This window comes from Juglans regia, chromosome 13, assembly GCF_001411555.2.
Source record: "Juglans regia cultivar Chandler chromosome 13, Walnut 2.0, whole genome shotgun sequence".
Lineage (NCBI taxonomy): Eukaryota > Viridiplantae > Streptophyta > Magnoliopsida > Fagales > Juglandaceae > Juglans > Juglans regia.
The window spans coordinates 21,108,372-21,131,328 of record NC_049913.1 but is presented as its reverse complement, the minus strand read 5'-3'; the positions used below and the strand labels follow the sequence as shown (position 1 = coordinate 21,131,328).

The window sequence follows — 22,957 nt, the reverse complement described above, 5'->3', positions numbered from 1 at the left end:
TGATCTATGTTCTGTTGGAGTGGTCGTGTGTAGATTTAAATTGGACTAAAAGTGTTTGTGAATATGTCAAAAACAAGAAGTGGAGAAGAATAAGCAGTTCCAATTTTCGCAATGACTATGTGTTCCTCGTGTATGTGTTTGTATGTGCATATCCTCATGCGAGGATTCTTAGGCTATATATTCAAACTGATAGCAGTTATGTTTTCCTTATTTTTTAATCAGAAAAATAATTCTTTACTTGCTAATGCGCAATTGAACTATTCCCTTGTATATTTACAAGTGGCTTTAATTTGTTCTTATAAAACACTTCTTTCTTTGTCTTTGAATTACAATATTTACTCAAAGACATTAGGTAAACTTTGCTTCATTTTCCAAATCAAACTTTGGGATTTTGGTTTGGGTTTTTGGTGATCTATGTTCTGTGGTCGTGGAAAGTGTCTTGAAGGGGCCGTGTAGATTTAAATTGGACTGAAAGTGTTTGTGAATATGTCAAAAACAAGAAGTGGAGAAGAAGAAGCAGTTCCAATTTGTGTCTATAATATATCTCCTTTTGGATAGTGAAGATTTGATGAATATTATGGATGTATGAATATTAAGTGCCATGTATGAATGTAGTGGAATTACTTTCTGATTTTTCTACTAATTAAGGATTACTTTATGCTATCCTAATTCTACATTTTCAGAACCTCAACCAAGAAAAATTGATTTAGGTCTAATGGCTGCTAAAACTTGCTTCTAAATTTAACCAAGTTAATGTAATCTTATTAGAAACTGCAAGGGGGCACAAACCTAGTACATAGGACATAAAATAGAAGGATGGAATTATTTTTGTGGTTAAAGGTGGGGTAGGATTTAAACACTAAAGAACGAATGTGCTGGTCATATATGCATGATACCCTAAGCTCGTATATAACTTCCTATACAATCCAATTCCACTTGCTACACACCGAGGAGCCTGAGATTTTTTTCCATGGTACACATTTACCATTGACATTGTTCGACTTATGAAACAAGTATTGTTTTTGGCTGGTATATGACTATTTGGAAGTACTAAAATTTGTTAGTTTAGCCTGCTATATGTTTTAGTTCAGCATGTTCATCTATTCTGAAATTTGTTTGAGTTTTTATCAAAACAAGTGGTACTTATCAAAATTTAGAATTTCACAAATTTTTTAATTGAGTTTCATGATCCCATTTTTTTTCCTTTGAAAGATGGATTCATAACTCTATGGAGTTCATTCCTTCACTACCTTCTTACATAAGGGGGAAAAACGTTACAATGACTACATCATCACATTTTTGAATGACTTAGAATCCCAAGTTACTCCTCTCAACTCAAAACAAGCGACTGCTAGAAAAAAAAAAAAAAATCTAGACAAGGAATCTTTAGTCTAGAAGAGGACAATTACTAATGTCAGCTTTGCTTAATACTAGTTTGGACCCGATCAATGGAGTTGATCAATCTAAAACATTCATTTTTTGCTAGAGTACATGAATATTATGAGAAAAATAAAAAAGTCACATCTTGTGAACGTAGTTCTAGCTCTCTCACAAATAGATGGTCAACCATCCAACATGCTACATATAAGTTTTTTGGGGCCTTAGCTCAAATCGAAAGAAGGTCTCTAAGTGAGCTTACTGAGCAAGATAAGTTGCACAAATAATATCCTTTAATTTCATCGTTTAAATGACATTGTATTAGATATATTTCACAATCTCATTTATTGATTTTTTAGATCGAGGAAGCAAACGAGCTCTATCGAAGTAACTAGTTTGCAACATTCAACTTCCTTCATTGTTGGACTATTTTAAGGCACCATCCAAAATGGAAACAGATTGTGGCTGAGGGTACATTGAAAACTAAGAGAAGATTAGTAAGCTCAGATGCTCATGTGCCAGAGTTTACATGACTAGATGAAGGCACCCTATCTCCATCTATAGATATAGATCTGGAGAGACCCATTGGAAAAAAGGCTGAAAAGAAGCGAAAGAGGCAAGATAGCACAGCTTCCAATCTTGCTGTTTTGGTGATTGAGATGAGAGAGCAGAAGAAGAGAGCAGATGTTGAGAAGGGAGAAGATAGGAAAGAGATTTTCCGCCTTACAAAAGAGAGGCTTGATTTGGATCAACAGAGAGAAGATAAGGAAATTATGAGGATGGACGCCTCAAGTTTGCCTCCAATGCAGCAATAGTATTTTCGTAGCCTCCAAATGGAAATACTTGAGAAGTAAAGGTCTACAAAATCATGACTGGGTTTGGTATGGGCTGCAAATGAACATTTTTTTAAAGATAACAATGCTGTCACTTTTGAAAATGCTCATTTGATAGTTTTTTATATAGAACATAGCACAAACTTGAAGCCACAATGCAGCCAATGGATAGTTATATTTTGATTTTTTTTTTCTATAGAACACAGCACAATTCACACACTAAACTGTTTTAATAGTCTAATGTGTTCTCTGTTGGAAAAATTATGATGGCGGCACACTAAACTATGAGTTTTTATGGGAACTAAAGTATTGTTGTGAATGATTTGAGAGTATTATGTGAATGAATGAGTTGCTTCGTGTGTTATGTGAATAATGGAATGAATATTATTTGGATGAATGAGTTGTTTTGTCTGTTGAATGTATCCAAAGTAGTGTGTATATACCATTTGATATTTTATTGATAAGAATTATTTTAATGGCCAAACTTTTAGTATCTATTATCTTAATAGTCTAAAGGCAGGTTGGTGCAGGAAGGACTATGTAATAAACCGTGCAAAATTGAATGAGGGTGAGTATCAAAAATTCTGATTCATTCACAAAGCCTTTCATACATAAAATACATGACACCTCAAATTTGCTTGTTTTGAACTTTGAAGTCAATCAAACATCAAGATGTAGAGTCTGCAGAATGAGGGTGAACTTTTTCTGTGAGACACTTTCTTCCTTTGTTTTTATTTTCTGGGAGAGCCTCTCTCTCTCTCTTCAAAGGCTCAATTTCTCAAATAATTCAACATAGATCCTCTGGTGCTTGGATTTGAAAGTCAATTTAACTCTCGTTTCCCTTTTTATCTCTAACCCATCAGAAATTTGCATTCAAAATAGCATGATGAAACTAATATGTACGGTGAAATCATGATACGCATATGTGAAGAGAACAACAGATCTCAAACTGGGATTCTGGTAATGATTCTATTGACATATTGTCTTTGAAAAGAATAAATCTTTACGACTTTTTTATATTCTATAATTCACATTATTTTTAATTTTTATTATTAAATATTTATTATATAAATAATAAATTTAAAAAAAATTTAAAAATTTAAAATAAAGTAAAATATAGAGTGTAGTAGAAGTTATGTAGTAAAACTCTTTTATTATATAATTTTTTTTAATTAATTTATATTTTAATTTAATTTAATTTATAAATTTGAATTAATTTAAAATAAAATATAATTATATTACATTATTATATAGGAAGAAATATTATAAATATTATTAATAGTTAAAAGAAATATTTAAAAGAGAAATAATGGAGTGAAGTGCACATCAAATCAAGAAGACAAAAAGTGGTAGAAGCTAAAAACTGCGGGCATGAGGGTAAGCAAAAGCGACGATGGAGAAAGTCTACAATAATTGGCATCGAATTGAAGTGCCTTTTTGGGATTCGCACCGTTGTTGAATTATTTTATTTTTATTATTTATTTTAAATAATTATTAAAAAATTAAAATAAAATTCCTTCAAGCTCAAAAACCCATTTTTGGTCTCTCTCTCTCAGGCTCTCTCCCATTGGCGGAAATACAAAGCTTTTATCTCTTTTGTCTCTTCACCTGACTTGAGAGAGATAGATATATCTGAATTTTATTTTACTTTATTATTTTTTCAAAAAAAAAAAAAAAAAACGAAGAAGCGAAGCAGCAAAGAGAAAAGTTGTAACAGTAGCAGCAGCAGCAGCAGCAGCACTGATAGTGGGAGAAAAAGTGGAAGAAGAAGAAAGAAGAAGAGCCAATTAGGGCACCGTCTGCAAGTTTCACCCTCAAAAGGTTGAGGTTAGGCGTCTCAGCCTCGACCCTTTTTCTCCCCTTTCTTCTCTCTTCACCTCTCGTCCCCACCCATTCTCACTGCTATCCCGACACCACGATCACGATGAAAGCGTAAAAAAGAAAAAGAAAAATATGCTTCTGCAGTTTAATTTTTAGGGGGAATTTTATCTTTGATTTTTCCTACGTTGATTCTAGTTGCTCTTCTTGTTGGGATGTTGGTTTTTCAGATTCTTTTAGCATTTTTCGCTTTTGTTCGGAGTTCGGTGTAATATTTCGCTCTAATTCGTGCGAGTTCATGGACGCTTCTTGGGTTTTTCATGACCAAAAAGTTCTGTCGTTGAGCCTGTAAGTAGTGAGTTTGTTGCGGGTTCCGGAATCTTGATACTAAATTTCAGATTTCTTCCCCAGCGGCATGAGTTGCAACATTTGAAAAGTGTTATGGTTTGGTAGTAGAGTTTCGGGAGTTCCTACCCAAATGGCAGCTGAGTCGAACACCGGGTTTCACCTCCAGCAAACTTTTGGTTCTGTAATGAATCGGCACGCTATATCGTTTCAGTCCGGAGCATTCAACAGCTCGACCGAGTTGATGCCGCTGGGTAATTACTATGGGATGAACAGCACCGCAGACCTGCTGTTTTTTGGGAATTCTTCCAACATCATTAACAACAGTCCCGTGATATGTCAGCCTGGGAACCCATCTGCTTCTTCTCTTGTTCATGATTCTGTTCCCGGGCTCAAGCACGACACTGAGTTGGCCGTGGAGTGGTCGGTCGAGGAACAGTACAAATTGAAGGAAGGCCTTGACAAGTAGGTCCTTCTTCAGGAATTGGTTGTTTTTGTAGACTATTTTTTTTTTTTTTTTGTCTTGTACGTGATGCAAGTTTAAAATAACTCGTATATCGATAGAAAAAAAAAAAAAGAACTTTAAAATAACTTGTATAATTACTTCTGTTGTTTATTACATGGTATTTGACTTATGCTGGTCTTGTCCTCTATTTGTTTCCGAATTGTTCTCTGTTAACTATTTTCCGGTTCTCCCCTAAATGTTTTGAACTTTTGAGGCGGAAGATTTCTTGGGCATGTTGAAGACTTGTCTTTGATGCCAGTTGTAGAAGTTTTGAAACGACAAAAACATGTAATGACATTCAAACACATACATACACGTGATGTATTCACAAATTTTCTTGTGGATTGATATTCGTGCAATTTTCTCATGGCACAAATTTGCAGAGTCGGTTATTTTAGACACGGTTTTTTATTAGTGCCATGAACTTGTTGCAATTCAACATCTGAGTGTTTTCATAGATTCAATTTTGCTTAGAATTTCCCAAAGTCTCTCTCTTTTCCGATGTTATGAGCGTTTTCTGTCTTCTATTCGGACCTTTTGTGTGTAATGTTCATGTTGCCATGCTTTGCTACAATAACCACTATTTCCGTGAAACTTTTGAATGCTTGTAGTATTAACCACTTCAATGTTTGATATTTTTTGAATTTCTCTTGCTTCTGGATTTTAGTATGCATTTGTTCAATATTAATGTGCTCGTAATGTGTAAATTTATAGATTTGTTGATGAACCAAGTATTATGAAGTATATCAAGATTGCGGCAACATTGCATAATAAAACTGTTCGTGATGTTGCTTTGAGGTGTAGGTGGCTGACGGTAAGATCTTCAGTACATGTTGTGATGTCATTTGAGCTTTGTGTATAGCTTTTGATCTTTTGAATTGCACAGAGAGTATTGGTTATTCACATTTTGACTATTTTGTGTTGATGATGATGTGTGATTTCGTGGTTTCCTTTATGCTGGTCAAGATGCATATTCTCATGAATAACTACACTATATGAGGTGAATGAGTAGGAGGGCTAGTCTATAAACAGAGAGTATATTATCCAACTTCCCTACCTATTTTCTTTCTTACTTGCAATTCCTATTCCTATTCTATGGCTAATTAGTTGGCAAAGTTGCAAAGGGATTTTTAATTTTTTAGGGTTGACGTGCATTAGGAATTTAAATATTCTCCATTAGATTGGAATGCACTGTGCTCTCTTTAAATGGAGGATTGAGAATCTGAAAATTGACTCTCCAATCAAGCTTGTTAGGGAGCTGATTTTGGAAAATAAGACACAAGTGGATTTAACGTTGAGATGCATTAGTTGTGTTAAAATGGTCAAGGCTGGGTTGTGTTGACATCTACAATGGTGAAAGGTTCATATATTTGAACAATGGAAAAGCTCAAGTGGTGTTGGTGAGCATCTCAAGGTCTCTTAACTTTGTGGTACGGGATAAACTGGATGGTTCAATTGGGTATATTTTGGTCCATTGATGTATTTTCGAAGAAATGGTTCTTGGATTTGTCCCTTTGAGCTAACGAAGGGGATTGTAATGAACCAAGTAATATTCAAGCCATATCTTTGTATTCTAGGACCAGCTGATGTTATAATTGGAGCCCTTTGGAATCATCATAAACTGTAAAAACTTCTCTCCCTGAAGCAATATAGGATTCCATTTATTTTGTACTAAATTTGGGGTATTACAATCTTCCCCTTTAAATCCCTGATGTCCTTGTCAAACATTCTATTGAGATTGGTTTTGGTACCATTTGCAATAATTTAAGGGAAACTCTAGTCACATATGGACTTATACTCCAAAAGGACTAATTAGTGTTACAATTGGAGTCTGTTAGAATCATTGTAAATCACAAGAACTTCTCCCTCTCAACCAATGTGGGATTCGTTCACCAAACTCTCATACTTCATCCGGTGTGTTACAAAGATGTTGTAGCTTCGAATATGTGAGGGAGGACATTGGACTGTAGGTTTTCATGGTCGTTTTAAGATTGGGAGTTAAGAGTTGTAAGCTATAATACTCGCACATCCCTTCAAGTGAAGGTGATAATGGTGTGGTTAGTAGAATCGTAAGGTTTGAGGTGTGATCACTTACAGAGACTATAGGATACTTTGTATGTGTTGGGATTTCTTGGAAAAACGTGTGTGCTGAGATCTTGTGGAAACTTTTTGGATCTTTTTTTTCTTAGCTAGTGGGAAAAGTTTAGATAATTGAGAATCTGACTTATCAAAAAAATAATGGAGAATCTAGCTAGAGAGGAAAGGTGGTGCATGTTCAAGAGTGTTGTTGTGACAATAAATAGCTTATTGCTGCGTTTTACTTGTATTACGTTGTATGCCTGGTACCGATAAAAAAAAATTACATTGTATGCCTGGTCACTAGTTTTGTCTCTCTTTGGGATGAATTGGGCAATGCCTAGCATAGTTTTGGAGCTGCTGACATGTTTGAGAAAGAGGTTTGGTCCCATGATAGTTACGAGATTTGGTGTGTTGACCCTGCAGTATTATGTGGATGTTATTGCAAGAGCAAGTTAATCATAACTTTAAAGGTTGAGTTTGGTCAGAACTCACTCTTTGTTTTCAAGCAAAATGCTATGAGACCCCTTCTCCAACTAGAAATTTGACACCATTAACTAAGAAGAATAAAAGAGTTACACTCCCATGCTCCTACAATCCTAGTTGTGTTGAAATTCAAAGACTTTTCATTCCCATGTTTCTCTTTTGCTTTCTTCTCGTCCTCTGCGTCTTCTTGCTTACACTTTCCGCCCGAATTGTTCTAGAGAAAGAACTGCCAGAGTGGGGCATTGTCTTGTGCTCCTCATTGACCGCAAAGAAGATGATTCTGACTCTAAGCAGACTTTGTTTGGGTTGTAGTTGTTAGAGATTATGGAGTTCTAGTTTAATCTTCTGTAAATATTGACGAAGCCTTTCAATTCAATGGAGAATTTTTATGGGAATTTTACAGGAATTATGCTTCGAAGTTTGTGTGATGCATTTTTTATCTGACAAGATAGTTTTTTTCTATTTGATGGATTTTCTGGTTAAATATGTCTTATGGCATGGAAAATGATGTGAAAAGGCATAATCATGCCTTGCTGTGTGTCCTTAGCAAGAATTTTTGAAAGAACAGTCAATGTGAGCACTTGTGTAAATGTTTGCATAGAGCTGTGGATTAATTTTGTATTTATCAATATTTGTTTGTGATTGTAGAATATCTATGAACGTTATGTATTTGCCATGTGCAGAGAAAGCGAAGAAAATCTGAGGAACATAACGTGGGAAAGAAGGTGAACAATCGTAAGGTATGGTAGTGAAATTATGCTAGTCTTTTTTATATTTACTTCTTTATGTTAAATCTCTATCATTTTAAGACTTGAGATGTTTCTGAGAAAATTAAAATTAATTCTTAAGCTGAAAATTTGCCACTTCTGAGATTGATAATTTATTTATCTTAATATTTATCTTTCTTCTCCCCAGTGTTTTTAACTTTGCATACTCTGCTATTCTGCATTGCCAGTACTTGTGTCTTCATTAAATCAAAAGATATATATATTTTGGTACTAGTTAATATGCATGTATTTTTCTTTTTCTTTTTTTTGACAGGGGAACCACCCCACAGTAGAGCCCTTAGGACTCACCCACGTATTTTTCTTACGGACACATATTCTCTTTTGCCTGTCACCAACTTTTGATACTGTCAATGTGCTTTCAGTTTCATCTCATGAAATTCTAGTGTCAGTTTCCACATGAAGATATTGCTTATCATCCCATGCAGTGTCAATTTTCATAGATCTGTCCTGTGACTAGTGATAAAACTTTACATATGTTGAACTTATTCTTTAACTCCTCAAATTGCTTCGTTGTAAAACCATAGATTTAATCTGTTTTTATTTATTGAGCCAATTAATGTCTTTAGGATCTAATATTGATTGAAGAACCAGTATTCTAAAGATCATGCTTCTTCAGGATAAGCTGGTGGAGTCGTCCTCGAAAACCAATATACATTCAGCTCCGCCACTGAACGTAGCTGCAAATTCTCTCATGATGCGCAATATGGATCAGAATGAGATCATGGCTTATGGAGGTTAGCATGTTTCATATGATTTGTGAAAATATCCCCGTTATTTGTATGTTGTACATAAAATTATTTAGTTGCCTATTCCTGTTTTACTTCTTCCTTTGTGTGTGCTTTTACCATTGCAACGAAGTGTTTCAGGCTGCTGTATTGGAAGTTTAATAATACACAATCTGAAGTGGTTACTGTAGAATAGAATTTAGTTTATGAGTTAAAAAAAGTTATAAAAAAAAAAGTTTATGAGTTCCTGCTCATGTTTTGGATTGCATTCCTTTTAAGCATCAGTGCCTTTATTGAAATTATTGTTCTTTATAAGAAAATAAAAATTTATTGAAGCAAGTAATAAGGCATAGCCTAAGTACACACGAAGTATACAACTAAGAACTCCGAATTACAAATTAAGAGCTAGATGAAGAAAATTATGAAAACAAGCCCTAGAGAAAACAATAGTAGAGTCCAAAAGAAATAAGGTATGATAAAAGAAACATCCAAGTTCATCCAAAGAGTGTTCTCGTCTTCAAAACTTAGGCCTTTCCTTTCAACCCAAATGCACCACATAAGATAGAGGAATCATTTTCCACAAAACAGCAATTTGGGGATTATCCAATCAGTCTCTCCAACAAGCTAGGAGATCCACCACCCAATGTTTTAAATTCTGTTTTGGTGATCATTCCAGTTTAAGTACTGGAACAAAATATTTCGGTATCAGTGCGTTCCGGTGTACCATTCTAGGATTAGCTATATGTATATATTTATGAGTTTTGCTACTCATCATCCCCACACGCCACACTTTTTTTTTATTTATTTTTTAAAAATTTTGGTTTTATTCTATTTAAACTAATTGAATTCTTATACTCATCATCCATATACCACACATTTGGTAAGAAAATACAAAAAAAAAAAAAAAAAAAAAGTGTGATGTGTAGTGTGTGAGGATGATGAATAGAAATTTTATATATTTATATATATAAATTGATAACTATTAAAACAAATTCATGTATATGTAATTATGTATCATTTATGTGTAAGTGTGTGTATGTGTGTATATATGTAGAAGAATTGAAGATTTCTAAAATGAATATACGTTGAAATCATTAAAAAAAAGGTAGAGATATTGGTGTCAAAAGATAGTATTAAAAAAATACAAACTTGAGCTGAGACGCAAAAATAAAAAATAAAAAAAAATAAAGAGCCGAGAAATTATTAAAAGTAATGAGATTTAAAAAAAAGAATGGGGGGACATATTTAAAGTTACAAAAAGATTCAAATTATATAAATCCCATTTAGATTTTAAAATTACATGAATGCTATCTAAATTTGAAATTTACAAAAATGCCACCCAAACTCATGAAAATTACAAAAATTGACATTAAAACAATCCAGAATTGGCCGGAACAGACCAGAATTTGGAACGAAACGGAATGACAATGTATAGTGTACCAGATACTACACCAGAACAGAAAATTCCGGTTGTTCCGGCCGGAAAGGAACGGAGTTCAAAACTATTCCACCACCCTCTTTGGTATCACAATTCCAACTCTGTTAAAAATATCATCTCAATAAAACCTTACCGCCTCACAATTGAGTAATAAATGGTCCACTGATTCACCATATTTTTTACACATATAGCATCAATACATAACAATAAGCCCACACTTTCTCAGCTAATCCACTGTAAAAATTTCTGATGGGAGGCCATCCAACCAAACAAAGGAACTTTGGAAGGCACCTTAATCCAAATACACTTCCATGGGAAGAAGTTGTGGGTTTGATCTAACATCACCTTGCACAAAAACGGACAGTGAACTTTTGTTCCCATCATAAATCCAACACAACTTATTCATCTCCCCTCTATCAATACTTGTATCCTACAACAACCTGAGAAGCTCAAAAATAGCCCCACTTCCCTATATATGGTTCATGGCAAGAACTCGTGGTTTTTTTCTCTTCTTATGTATTGCAAGTATTTATTATAATTTACCATTGTAAGTTTATGTGCTACAATAAATTCCTTTATGCTTGAGAGTTTTAGTTTTGCTCAGTCTGGAGGAGAATTGCCTGGTAGAAAAAGTGATTTATCCTTTATAACAACCCAAGGTAATTCAAGCCATGTCTGGATTTTTACTCCAAAAAGGATTAGTCAAGATTGCAGTTAGGGCCTTTTGGTATCATTATAAAGGGCTTGAACTTCTCCCTGTTAAGCAATGTGTGATCACATTTATCACATTCCTATACCAAACACTTGTGGTTGTATTTAGTTTTGATACCATTTGTAAGAACCGAAGAATGGCCCAAGCCACATCTAGATATATACTCCAAAAGATCTAATAAGGTTACAATTGGAGGCCCTTGGAATCATTATGAAAGGCTTGAACTTCACCCTCCCAAGCATGGCTGCTACCCACACTATACAGCCAGGGAGCTATGCAACCCCCAACCCACCCCTAGTCTGCTTTGCTTGCCCCCCGTTGACCAGTCGGGTGGAATTTTCACCCTTTTGTCTACCCAAACCTTCAACCCTCTCAGAAATCAAACACAGCGCTCAAGGACCCAAGATCTAGAGACCAGGAGCTGAATCAGGTCTCTGATTCTATAGACCCTGACCTAGAGATTGAGATCAACGGTGCAATGCAGTGGATGGAGAGACTCACGGCCCCGCCGAGGGTCTGCCCATGAAGGCAAGAAGATGAGAAATAGAAGTGGAGGAGTAGGGGGGGAAATGGCTATAGTGTTATGCTTATGAAAGAGAGAGCCTTTTGGGTGTTGATAGATATGAAGTCTGTAAGTTTTGGAGGTGGATGGTGCTCAAACGAAGAAAGTGGGTCATTTGGGGTTGGTCTTTGGAAGAATATTAGAAGATAACAATGGTTAATTGTTGGACAATGTGAGGAAATGAGTGATAGTAGTCGTTAGTTGTTGTCACATGCGTAAGAAGAGTGGAGAATCTGTGGATCACCTTCTTCTACATTGTGAGATTGCTGGCCTCTATGGAACATGGTTTTTGGCCTCCATGGGATAGATTGGGTAAGTCCTTCTTGTGTGCTGGATCTTTTAACATGTTCGACAGGGCAGTTTGGTTGTCATCAATATACACTTTTATGGAAAATTACCCTATTATGTCTATTATGGTGTATTTGGAGAGAGAAATGATCACAGATTCAAGGATTGCGTATCAACATTGGAGCTCAAGTCTTTCTTTCTTAATACTCTCCCATTTGATGTAGTCCAAAATTGTGGTACTTTTGTTATTTACATTTCTTGAACTATTAGCACTTTTTCCTTCTACAAGTTAGGTAGATCTCATGTATTGTTCTTATATACTGGGGTTGCACCCTTTTCATATTTAAATAAAATTCTACATTACTTTTCAAAAGAAAAATCTTCTGTAAAATCACAAATAATGCTTTTGTTACACATCTTTCTTTTCACACCCCTTAACTGATGCATGCTACCTCGTGCCTATCTGTTAAAGTTGCAAAGGTGTTGCTATTACTTTTTTATATATTTAATTGTTAATGCCATTGGTTGCAACTTATCCAGTTAACTGAGATTGTTGTTTTCTTTGGTAGTCTCTGGAATAGGTGGCCGAACAAAGCATCTCTTGGAACAGAATGCTCAAGCGTTTAACAAAATCACAGCTAATCTTTCTATATCCAAGGTGATTCTTTTACAGTAAATTTGCAAATGTCATTAATGCAAACCTTAAATATTAGATATGGGTAAGAAAAAGAATTGTGGAACTGTTTACCACCATGCGGAGTTGATATTATTTACTATAAGGGTGAAACTTTAGTTATTTAAAAAGCTCCTTGTTCATCCAAGATACAAGATAACTCCCATTGTGTAGTCCATATGTTCAAAGTGGCCTCCAATGAACGGAGATATACAGTTTGAGCACTGTGCACATGTAACATTGTCAATTTGAAGAAAAAATGACATCACTGGTAATTCTGCCACTTGTGTGGACCTGCCATTCAATACCATTCACCCAAAGATCATTTTGTGTCAGCTAATTTATTTGACTTTTATTGCTTTATTGGTTTAAATTTGGATAACTTATCCCCAAGGAAAGAAACCCCCCAAGGGCGGCAGATTCTTTCATATTTGCTGTTACCAAATTTTGCCTGTTTATTATGGAAGACCATGGACTCAACATGTAAACAACGTTGTGTCCTTTATATCACTTGGTGTTGATTCTCGTAATTCAGTGGGCCAACCTGGATCTGAACCCATGTTTTCCTGCAATAAGATGCTATAGATGATGATACTTCTGCTTAATAAAATATTTTTAAAAAGTAGAATGACAATATTAAAAAATTTCAAGTCTACTTTGTGAGAAATTGACAATGGCATTAAATTATGCATATTATTATCCATATCTAATTAGCAATTTAATTAGTAGCTTAGTATTTTCCGTAATTTACTAATTAAGAAACCATTCTCTTTTGGTCTAGTAGTGATATAATGGATAAGCATTAAGCACATAAAGCTTCCTATTCCTTTTACATCCAAAATAGCTATGTACTATTGGTAGAGCACTAGCATTGGCCTAGCCAAATGTCAGTGCCTCAAAAGTGGTCTGCATTGGAGTAGTCAAAACTCCAATGCTCCACTTGTGAGCTACAGTAAATCAATCCCTTTCTTCAAATCTGGCCTGCCACTATTCATCTCCAAAATAATATTTTACTCTAAAAATATTCCCAATGGCTACTATTGGATAATTAGGTTGAGAAAAAAAATAGTTGGGAAACAATAATTTAAAGTAAAAATTAAATTATTAATTAATATATGGAGTGCATTTGCAAAATATAAAAAAATTAAATTATTATTAAAATATCTAATATTATATTATTATTTTGACTTTTGGATGGATAGTCCAATGTCGATTAACCTCTCCAATGAAAAGCCAAAACTTCAACTTTTATTCAAATTTTGGACTTGGCAATGGCTAACCATTGCCAATGCTCATAGTGCAAATATGAAAATGGTATCAGGACATTCAAAATAAAACTAGCATTTGAAAACTTCTTTCTACATATATGGCTAGAGTAGCAAAGTTCTGCAGTGTAGTATTAGGCTCTGACCTACTTTTTATTTCTCCCATTCTTTAGCATCTGGTGCATGTTAGGATGTAACATGTTAATTGAAATTTCTATTTATTGATCTTGTTTAGCTCTTTTTTTTTTAATCTAAAAACAAGAGTTGTGCCTTTTCTTGTTGTAACGGTTAGTGCAAGCATGCTGGGTAATAGGGCACAAAACACGGAACTTGTGGTCCACTTGCTATGTGTTTAGATCATCTCACCAATCCTGATTAAAGCGAGCTTAAGCGCCAAGGCCAAAGCACTATGCTTACCATAAGTATATTTCGAAAAGTGCATATTAAGAGTGCCTTTTGGGGCCTTTTTGGGGGATGTTTAGATGTTAGATTTTCTAGAAAATTTCAACTTTTTAAGAGAACTTTTAAAATTGCATTTTATGAGGTTTTGTGAAAGTAGTGGGACCCATTTAAAAATGTTTGGATTGAAATTTTTTTTGAAAGATGTTTCTATTGGTGATTGGAAAGGTGGTGGGACCTATTAAAAATGTATGAGAAGAAGATTTTTGTGAGGTTTTTTGAGTTTTGTGAAAGTTGGTTTGGTTCTTGTTTTTTTACAAGAATCAAGATAAGATATAATTATTCTCGTGTAAAGATGTTTGGTTGAGAGTATGAGAAATTTGTGGAAATTTTCATACACTCCTTGTTCCCAAAGCCTTTAAAAACATTAGTTTTAGCTATTATTCGTTTGAACTATTAACTTACCTGTCATAATATTATTATGAAGTAGATGAGGAAGATGACGAGAGTTACAAATCTTTCAATGACAATGATGATGGGCTGATTCTGATTTCAATGGTTTCAAACTAATAGACAGAGTAGATAAAAAAATAATCTCATATAATTTAAATTTATAATAATTATATATAATAAATTATCAAATTTTTATGGTTGATGATGGTATTAATTTTTATGTTATTTGACAAAATAATCTATATACGTCACTTATGCACTGTATTGCGTATGTTACATCGATTTAAATGTATTCGATTCTTGTGCTATTTTAGTTATTGTCCTTGGGATGTTTAAATGTGTAACTAATTGATTACTTGATTGTCATGTTGCATAATACTCTTATTAACAAATTGAGTAATGGGTTAAATTTATACATTTTTATTATCTTGCTTTCTTAAGCCTTTTTGTTGTATGTTCTTAATATTTTGATATTATTTATTATTTATAAAAATGTGTACTTTACTTCATTTTAGGCGCGCTTTGAGCCTAGGCTCTAGGTGGCATTTGCCCTCAAGTGCGCCTGACACTTCAACACTGCTTCACACCCATATTTTCAGCGAGATCATGCTAGCCATATCTTCTCAGTTTCAGATAAGAATAATTGTAGTTTTGTAGCTGGAATAATAAATTTCTACTGCTATCAACAGGTGGAGGAAAACATCAATCTCTTCTGCTGTACGAGAAACAACATTGCTGCCATCCTAAACGAGTACGTGGATGCTCATTATATCTTAAATTTAATTTAAATGCTATCTTTCCTGTTCTGTTAGATGTTTGGGTCTGGATAAGAGTTCACTCTGTGTGTGAATTCTGTTTCAATCTTTGTAGCATGAAACAAATGCCTGGCATAATGAGCCGCATGCCACCGCTGCCTGAACCCATAAATGAGGATCTTGCAAATAGTATTTTGCATTATACAACTTAGGTAAGCCTGCACTTGAGTTACCTCAATATACTTTATTGTTGTGTTCTCTTATAGAGAGAGAGAGTTCCATTTATTTGGGTGGGAGCATTGTCTTTTCTCTTTGCTGAATGCTTCTCTTAGGAAGTCTTATCCGATATTTGACCTCAATCTGTTTGTATTGTGAGGAGATTATCTTTATCATCAAGCTTTTAAAAACAACTGACTGTTCGACTTTTACCAATTCAATGACCTCAAATGGAATGCCTTAAAGTGTCTGAGCTCAGCAGTATACAAGTTCTTTTTCTTTACCGGGAAGCCAAGTTGTATACATGCACTTAGGAGCCTTGCTTATTCGAGAACACTACGAACTGCCTCGTCAATTTTTCGGCTTCGACCTCCCCCGATGTATCGTGTTTCCTCTGCAGGCAGATGTATAAATAAAATTATTTTGTGGAAACAAATACCGATATATGTATAGATTGAGATGCCACTTTTCATTATTTTCAACTGTTAATTTTCATTTGTCATTCACGTTGTGGACTTAAAAGAGTTTTTAACTTTGATTGGAGTTCTTAGTTTTAGTTAAAAAGAGTTTTTTCTTTTGGCAGGAACATGTTATGTGTATATATTATTCCATCATATTTAACAGTTATTTCATAAAATCTATCTCAGATAAAATCGATCTCCGATTTATCTGCAAAGTCGAGTCCCTCAAAAGCACTGTTATCCCGGTTGTATGAGTTTTGCTTTTTGCATTTGGATTTCGAACATGTCACTCTGCTTTTTTTCATGTGGTGTAGATGAAAAGTTTATTGAAATTATAAAATGAATTTTTTTAACTGTTCGTTTTAACACCTAAGATATGGAAAAGAGGCAACATAAATAAAAAAGTATAGTATTTTCATAATTAATTAAAAAACAGGGCCATTGCTTTGAATAAAAATTTGTTAAGACGAACTTTTGTTAAAAAAACAAATGTGAGAACAAACTTATTCATGCAACCGTTTATTATTTGCAGTTGAAATGATGAGAAGTAACCGTTTATTATCTGCGGTTGAGATAGTACCGTTTAGTTTTGAACTCTTCTTCCTTTATATAATCCTTATAATCTCTCAAAAACTCACATATTCATCGCATGCAAGACTATCATACGTAAACACAAGCAGCAATAACAAGGATCGATTATCTTCATGCTTCGATTTCCGAAGATGCATAAGCTTCTTATACTTTATATGTTTGTTCTTTGTCTCAAGCTCTAGTGTGGAACAAGATGACAATGTGCTTGCTCCGAAGCCAATGACGTCGGCGCCACCAACGAAGTCTCCTTCTATGTCCATTTCTTCAGCGACTTCACCGATCACTTTTTTTTTTCCGGCTTTTGCTGGGCAAAAAGAATGTGCATATTGTATCGGTGGCAAGTAAATATGTCCAAGTTCATATCCTTTCCCATAAAACTTTTTATTTGTTAGTTTTATAGCATACAATTCAATTATGCTTTGCCCTACGGTGCATTTTGACAAACAGAACGGGTGCACCATTGCAGCAACAACCATCTCAGAGCATCAAATACAGAGCACTCACCATATACAACAGAATCCCACGCAACAGCTTCTAGAATAAAACTATAGAGAAAACTGTTATTGTTTCCTTCGGTTCTTACGAATCTTGTAACAACCAATATTCCATTATTCTCTCTTTTGATTGTATATAAATACACAACTGTACACTGAAGAAAAATCAATCAATGAAGAATTATCTTTACGTCTTTAGCTTGTTTTAACATGGTATCAAGAGCCCGTCGACTACCGTCACTCTGATCCATGGCCACCTCTTCCCCTTCCTCCAATCTTTCTTCCTTTTCTCATATCGTCACTACCAAATTAACAACAGATAACTACCTTCTATGGAAGGTGCAAATTACTGCCTATCTACGCGGACAAGAACTCTTCGACTACGTCGATGGCTCTCTATCTCGCCCTTCAGAAACTCTTCCAGAATCTACAACTGGCTTACCCAAAACAAACCCCTCCTTCACTACATGGCATCGCACAGATCAATTAGTCTTGAGTATTCTTTTCTCCTTTCTGTCCAACTCCATTTTGGGTCATGTCCTCTCTTCTACATCTGCTCGAGCTCTTTGGGTCTCCTTAGAATCCATGTTTGCTTCGCATTCTCAAGCCAAAGAATTCCAAATTCGTTTCAACTTACGAATCTATCTAGAGGAGACCTCTCCATGTCTGATTATTTTGGAAAAGTTCGTCTTCTAGCTGATTCCTTGGCTGCAACAGGAAATTCTCTTCCTGACAAGGAAATAGTTACCTACCTTCTAAATGGTCTAGGATCTTCTTATGAACCATTCATCACATCTGTGACTACCCGAGCTGCACCACTCTCTTCTACTGAGCTATATCAGCTCTTACTCATTCAAGAAGCTCGTGCTTCTCATTTTACACAATCAGTTGAACCCAGCGTCAATTTCAATGTCACTGGAGGACGGGATCAACGTGGTCGTGGTGCTCCTCGCAGCGGACGTCAAGGCAGAGGTCGTGGTCGTTATCCCCTTCAGAATCGAGGTGGCAGAACCTTCTCCTCCAACAATCCTGCACCTCACTACACAGCACAACGTCCCACTTGCCAGGTTTGCAACAAGTCAGGGCATGTTGCTTTACAGTGCCGACACAGGTTTGATCATTCCTATCAATTTGATGGTCCAAGGTCTTTTTCAGCTAATTATACAGCTCCTGGCTCTTTTTCTGATTCTTCATGGTATCCGGATTCAGCAGCTACGCATCATATTACTAATGATCTGAGTAACTTGAACATCTCTTCTGAACAATACAGTGGTGATGATATAATCCGTGTAGGTGATGGCACTGGTTTACCCATTCAGAATTTCGGCGATTCATCCTTCTCTCCTAATTCTTCAATTTCTTTTTCTCTTCGTAATATGCTTCATGTTCCACCGTTTGATCTTATGGAAATGAAAGTGGATGCCATGAAAGAACTAAGCATACTCTTATGCCATGTTAATAAAACCAAGTTTTGTCTCGGAAAGAAGATGAAGAGAAGAAACTGATTCTCATTGATTAGTTATTAACAAGATCAACTCTGTTTATATACAAACACCAAATGAAAGAATAGAGATGGAACATACAACTCTCTTTTGAGCAATGCTGCTGACTGGACTGGATTGCGCTGTTGATGTGGAGTACTAATAAAAAAAACTAACTAACAACATTTAGACTGGTCACAACTTGGGTTTGGCATCATCTATGGCTGAGGGAAGGCTGTGAGGGCGCCGCCATGAGGAGCTACGGTCCATCGTGCTTTGTTGCTGCGGTGCTCTGTTTTTGTGGGGCTAAAACAGGGGCATTCAGTTCTTCTTCATCCATGGTTGGTTCCCTCTACGTGCGGTTGTTTCAAGGGTGCAGTCTCCATGGACCCAGTCTGTGCAATTTCAGAATTCAGAAAGAGAATTGAACCGAGTCTGTGCAATTTGCAGATTCGAAGAGATATATGTTCTACCATCTGATGCATACAAGGATCTGCAAATTATGAAGATAAAGCATACATTGAGAAATCCATTACAATGAGAAGAAGTCGGTGAGGGAGATCATATGTTTAATGTATATTCGTGAAAAAGCATATAAATGAAGAGATATTATATTCTTACATGCCTCTCGCCATAGTTCAGAAGCACTGTTGGTCCACTCATGATATGTCCCATAAGAGTGTGTTCACTGCTATGTGATTCCACCATTGTTTGGATCCTTTTGCCAAACAGCCTCCTTCTAAAAGTGAAACTGTATCTGAGATTGGAGACTTTTTATTTAAAGTTATACTTTTCTTTCCTCTGGTTTTTTACATCCACTGTAACATTATCAATGGCTTCATGCTTTCTCCAAATGTGGGCACCTGTCAAAATGTGACGATCTTCCAGAAGAAGTTTCCCAAATGATGTTCCTGAGACGGGGGCTGACAAGGACCTCATGAGATATCTGGGGGAACCATTGATCTAACTAGTTTGTGGAAGTGAATCGAAGTGTTTTCTACTGATCTGCATGCATGTTCCTCTGGCTGGTAGAAATAATAAGGAATTTCTTTTCACTTTTATATTTAGTACTTGGCAAAAGATTCTTCCGTCACAATAATACAATACGTACGTTGCATTTTGGTATATTATCACCATGACAACATATGGTACTATATATCATCAACCGCCTTTAGTACTGCGGTTGTTCCTCAAGCAATACTGCTTCATGACCAAAATAATTATGAGGAATGGAAGGTTCGGGTGAAAACGTACTTGCTGTCTCAAGATCTTTGGCAGGACGTTCAACAAACCGACGAACCCTTTTCGGGAAGAGGACGGGAGAATTTCATGCGGCCCACAACCATTTTCGGATATTAAGAACATTATGACTGCCAGAAAAGCTTGGAAGACTTTGGTAGATACGTATGGAGGGCGGCATGTAGCTATCGAGCGAGGTCTCCTCTATTTCCTTCTTATTTTTAATGATTTTCCTTTCGGATCGATTTTGGGTTCTTCTGATTTTATTCAGAGTTTTGTTTTCAGAAATTGGATCTTTAAATTTTTAGTAGTGTAGGAATTTTTTTTTTTTTTTTAAGGACTTCCTTCCAACTTTTCTTTAAAAACTAAAAATTGTCATGAAATTGGCAAGGTGAAGCATATGTTTTCCCTATATCATACTAATATAATCTATTTTACTTTGTTTTAAATTGAACAATCATATATATATATATATATATATATTACATTTTTAATATTATAAATTGACTATGAAATATTTATTGGTAAAGTGAACTCTTTTATATATTCATGTTCTATTTTATATATATTTGATATACATTTTTTAATAGTTGTGAAAGTGATTATGTATAATAAACTATTTAGAATTATAAAACTTAACATAAATAACAATCCGCGCATTGCATGGGTTATATGCTCGTTTATACTCTATTTGAAGGACGTGGTAACATTGTGGAAATTTGTTAGTGGAAATTTATACAGGCCTATAAACAATTAATTAATTTTATAACTAAATGCATGTATAAAAAAAATCAATATTAAAATGCATGAGACATACATATACAACTCACTACATATTACATTGTTTGAACTAATTTACTTAAAATATTACAAGACATATACATTGCTTTAATCAAACTCTAATACACAACAAATTGTATGCAAAAAATAAAAAATTTTCCATCAATTAGCTCTTCTTCCAACAATCACAGGATAGTAGTTTTGAGTCTTGACAAGATCTCTTGGCTGAATCGGCATCCTTAAACCTAATTACAAACATAATGAAATCAGAAACCAAAAATCAGAAGTACAAAAATCAGAAATAAAAAATGTCATACAGGTGAGAAGTGCATCGTTATTGTTTCTATCAAAAGAAGAACATCTCTAATTTGCAAATTCTAAATCTGGTTTTGAACATCTTTATGATGCACATTACAAAAATTATATGTACTATCCTATCGTTCATGCTATGTTATGAAATGCAAACCACTGATTTGGAAATGCCTCTTAGACTCTTATATGCAAAAGTTTGGTTTAATATGATAAAGGAAAGTTGAGGCATTAAAAAAATGTTGAAGAGGATATCCATATGGATATTGCAATATATAGATATTTATTTATTATTTTTTTTTTTTACTAAAAAGCATTACCACTTACTAGATCCAAAACGTATTGGAAGCTCCTGGTTTGCTTCCCATCGCCGTAGACAATCAATGGGAAAACAGAGACATAGAAAACATAAAGAATAGAGAATAGAGAAATTGTTAGCACTCTCTTAAACTCTAATTAATGTATTAACATAAAGAATCCCAGATATAAATTGTTAGCACTCTCTTAAACTCTTTAATTATTGTGAATAATTAGAATAGAGAAAACAGAGATAGAGAAATATAAAAGAAAGAACCTAGGATTACCAATTTCAACACTGTTTGTAGGAGAAAACAGACACAGAAATAATACCTCCTAGAAATTAATATAAAATAATGATTACCAATTTCTACTACAGAGCTCTCTTGTTGATTGGAAGAGTTATCATGATTTTAAATAAAAGTACATACTAGGATGAAATAGTACAGATAATTAAAGCGTGCAAGGGCCTATGCTACATAAATTAATAAGAACAAAATGATCAATAATGCAACTGATATCAGACAGAAGATCATCATCATAAACGTCATTTGAAACATGTTTTTTTTTTTCCAATTTTCTTTTCGGCAAGTGAAAGAAAAGGCTACATAAAACTAATGTAACAAATAAATCAGTGTCCATTTAAGAGAGAATCAACTCATATTTTTAATATCATTCAAGTATTAATGGAAGGACTAAAATTCTATACGAGTTTAGTGTCAAATCTATTGTAAGAAAATGGGTTCAACATCATCTAAAACTTATGCCCACGATTTGGATCTCACAAATCCAGATCCAGATCTTATTAGGAGACTCTGTGGTTATGGATATTTTCACTCTTCTCCTCTTCTAGGTCTCACAAATCCAGATCTAACTCATAAAAACACTACACAAAGATTACTCCATTCAAATATTCACATCAAAATAAACCTAAAATCAACAGACAAAAAAAACCAAGTCGCAGAGAGGCCATTTTACTAGCAAAATAACAAAAAAAACCCAGATCTATCAAACTAACATTATATATTTTATACCCATGTTTAACAAATTATAAAAAAAAAAAAAAAACCCAGATCTAGCACAAAATGTTGTAGCCGTAGCAGAAGAAGAAGGACGCTAGCACAAAATGTCGTAGCACAGATCTTACCTGAACAAATGCTACCCAAGCCGTAGCATTTCATTATCGTCAATCCAAGGTATCTGACGACGCGAGATAGAGAGGGTGAGAAGACAGAGAGATCGAGGGTGAGAAGAAACATCAGCATATAGCATTGTCTTATCGTAACAAAATAGACCCAAATCAGAATAAAATGGACCCAAATCTCAGAGAACAAACCTTGGGTCACGAGGATGAGGCGAGTCGACAACGACAATGATGGGGTCACAAGGATGACGGGGTCTCTTCGTCGGCACTGAGGGAGGGAGGCTAGCATTTCTTTGTCGAGGGAGGGAGGCTAGGGTTTCTTTGGATTGAGAGAGAGAGAGAGAGAGAAAGGGGAATTGAAACCGTAACTTATGAGTAAAAAAAAAAAAACCCGGGTACCAGGTTTAAAATCTGAGTTCCGGATATTAAACCCAATACCCGGCCCGG

At 34.9% G+C, this 22,957-nt stretch overlaps 1 protein-coding gene across 4 annotated transcripts; it reads left to right on the top strand.

The window, feature by feature from the left end:
• The first annotated feature begins 3,764 nt into the window (after window positions 1-3,764).
• LOC109006157 lies at window positions 3,765-17,396 on the top strand. Of its 4 annotated transcripts, none has more exons than XM_018985350.2 (9): window positions 3,765-4,037; window positions 4,259-4,838; window positions 5,593-5,692; window positions 8,124-8,180; window positions 8,845-8,962; window positions 12,523-12,611; window positions 15,433-15,494; window positions 15,614-15,710; window positions 15,961-16,246. In XM_018985350.2, exons 2-8 carry the CDS (start codon window positions 4,507-4,509, stop codon window positions 15,708-15,710), a joined length of 855 nt encoding a protein of 284 aa, XP_018840895.1. In that variant the 5' UTR covers window positions 3,765-4,037; window positions 4,259-4,506; the 3' UTR covers window positions 15,961-16,246. The 4 variants fall into 4 exon arrangements, with proteins under 4 accessions (XP_018840895.1, XP_018840917.1, XP_018840911.1 ...); XM_018985372.2 differs by lacking the exon at window positions 15,961-16,246 and adding an exon at window positions 16,943-17,396 and having other exon boundaries at window positions 3,782-4,037; XM_018985366.2 differs by having other exon boundaries at window positions 3,782-4,037; window positions 15,878-16,246.
• The last annotated feature ends 5,561 nt before the right edge of the window (window positions 17,397-22,957 follow it).

What these genes read in the sequence shown, in the direction of transcription:
- LOC109006157 (XM_018985372.2), top strand. Translation starts at nt 4,507, where the DNA reads ATGGCAGCTGAGTCGAACACCGGGTTTCACCTCCAGCAAACTTTTGGT. An exon ending in TGAGATCATGGCTTATGGAG is followed by an intron (nt 8,963 to 12,522) that starts GTTAGCATGTTT and finishes TTTCTTTGGTAG; the next exon opens with TCTCTGGAATAGGTGGCCGA. An exon ending in CTAATCTTTCTATATCCAAG is followed by an intron (nt 12,612 to 15,432) that starts GTGATTCTTTTA and finishes TGCTATCAACAG; the next exon opens with GTGGAGGAAAACATCAATCT.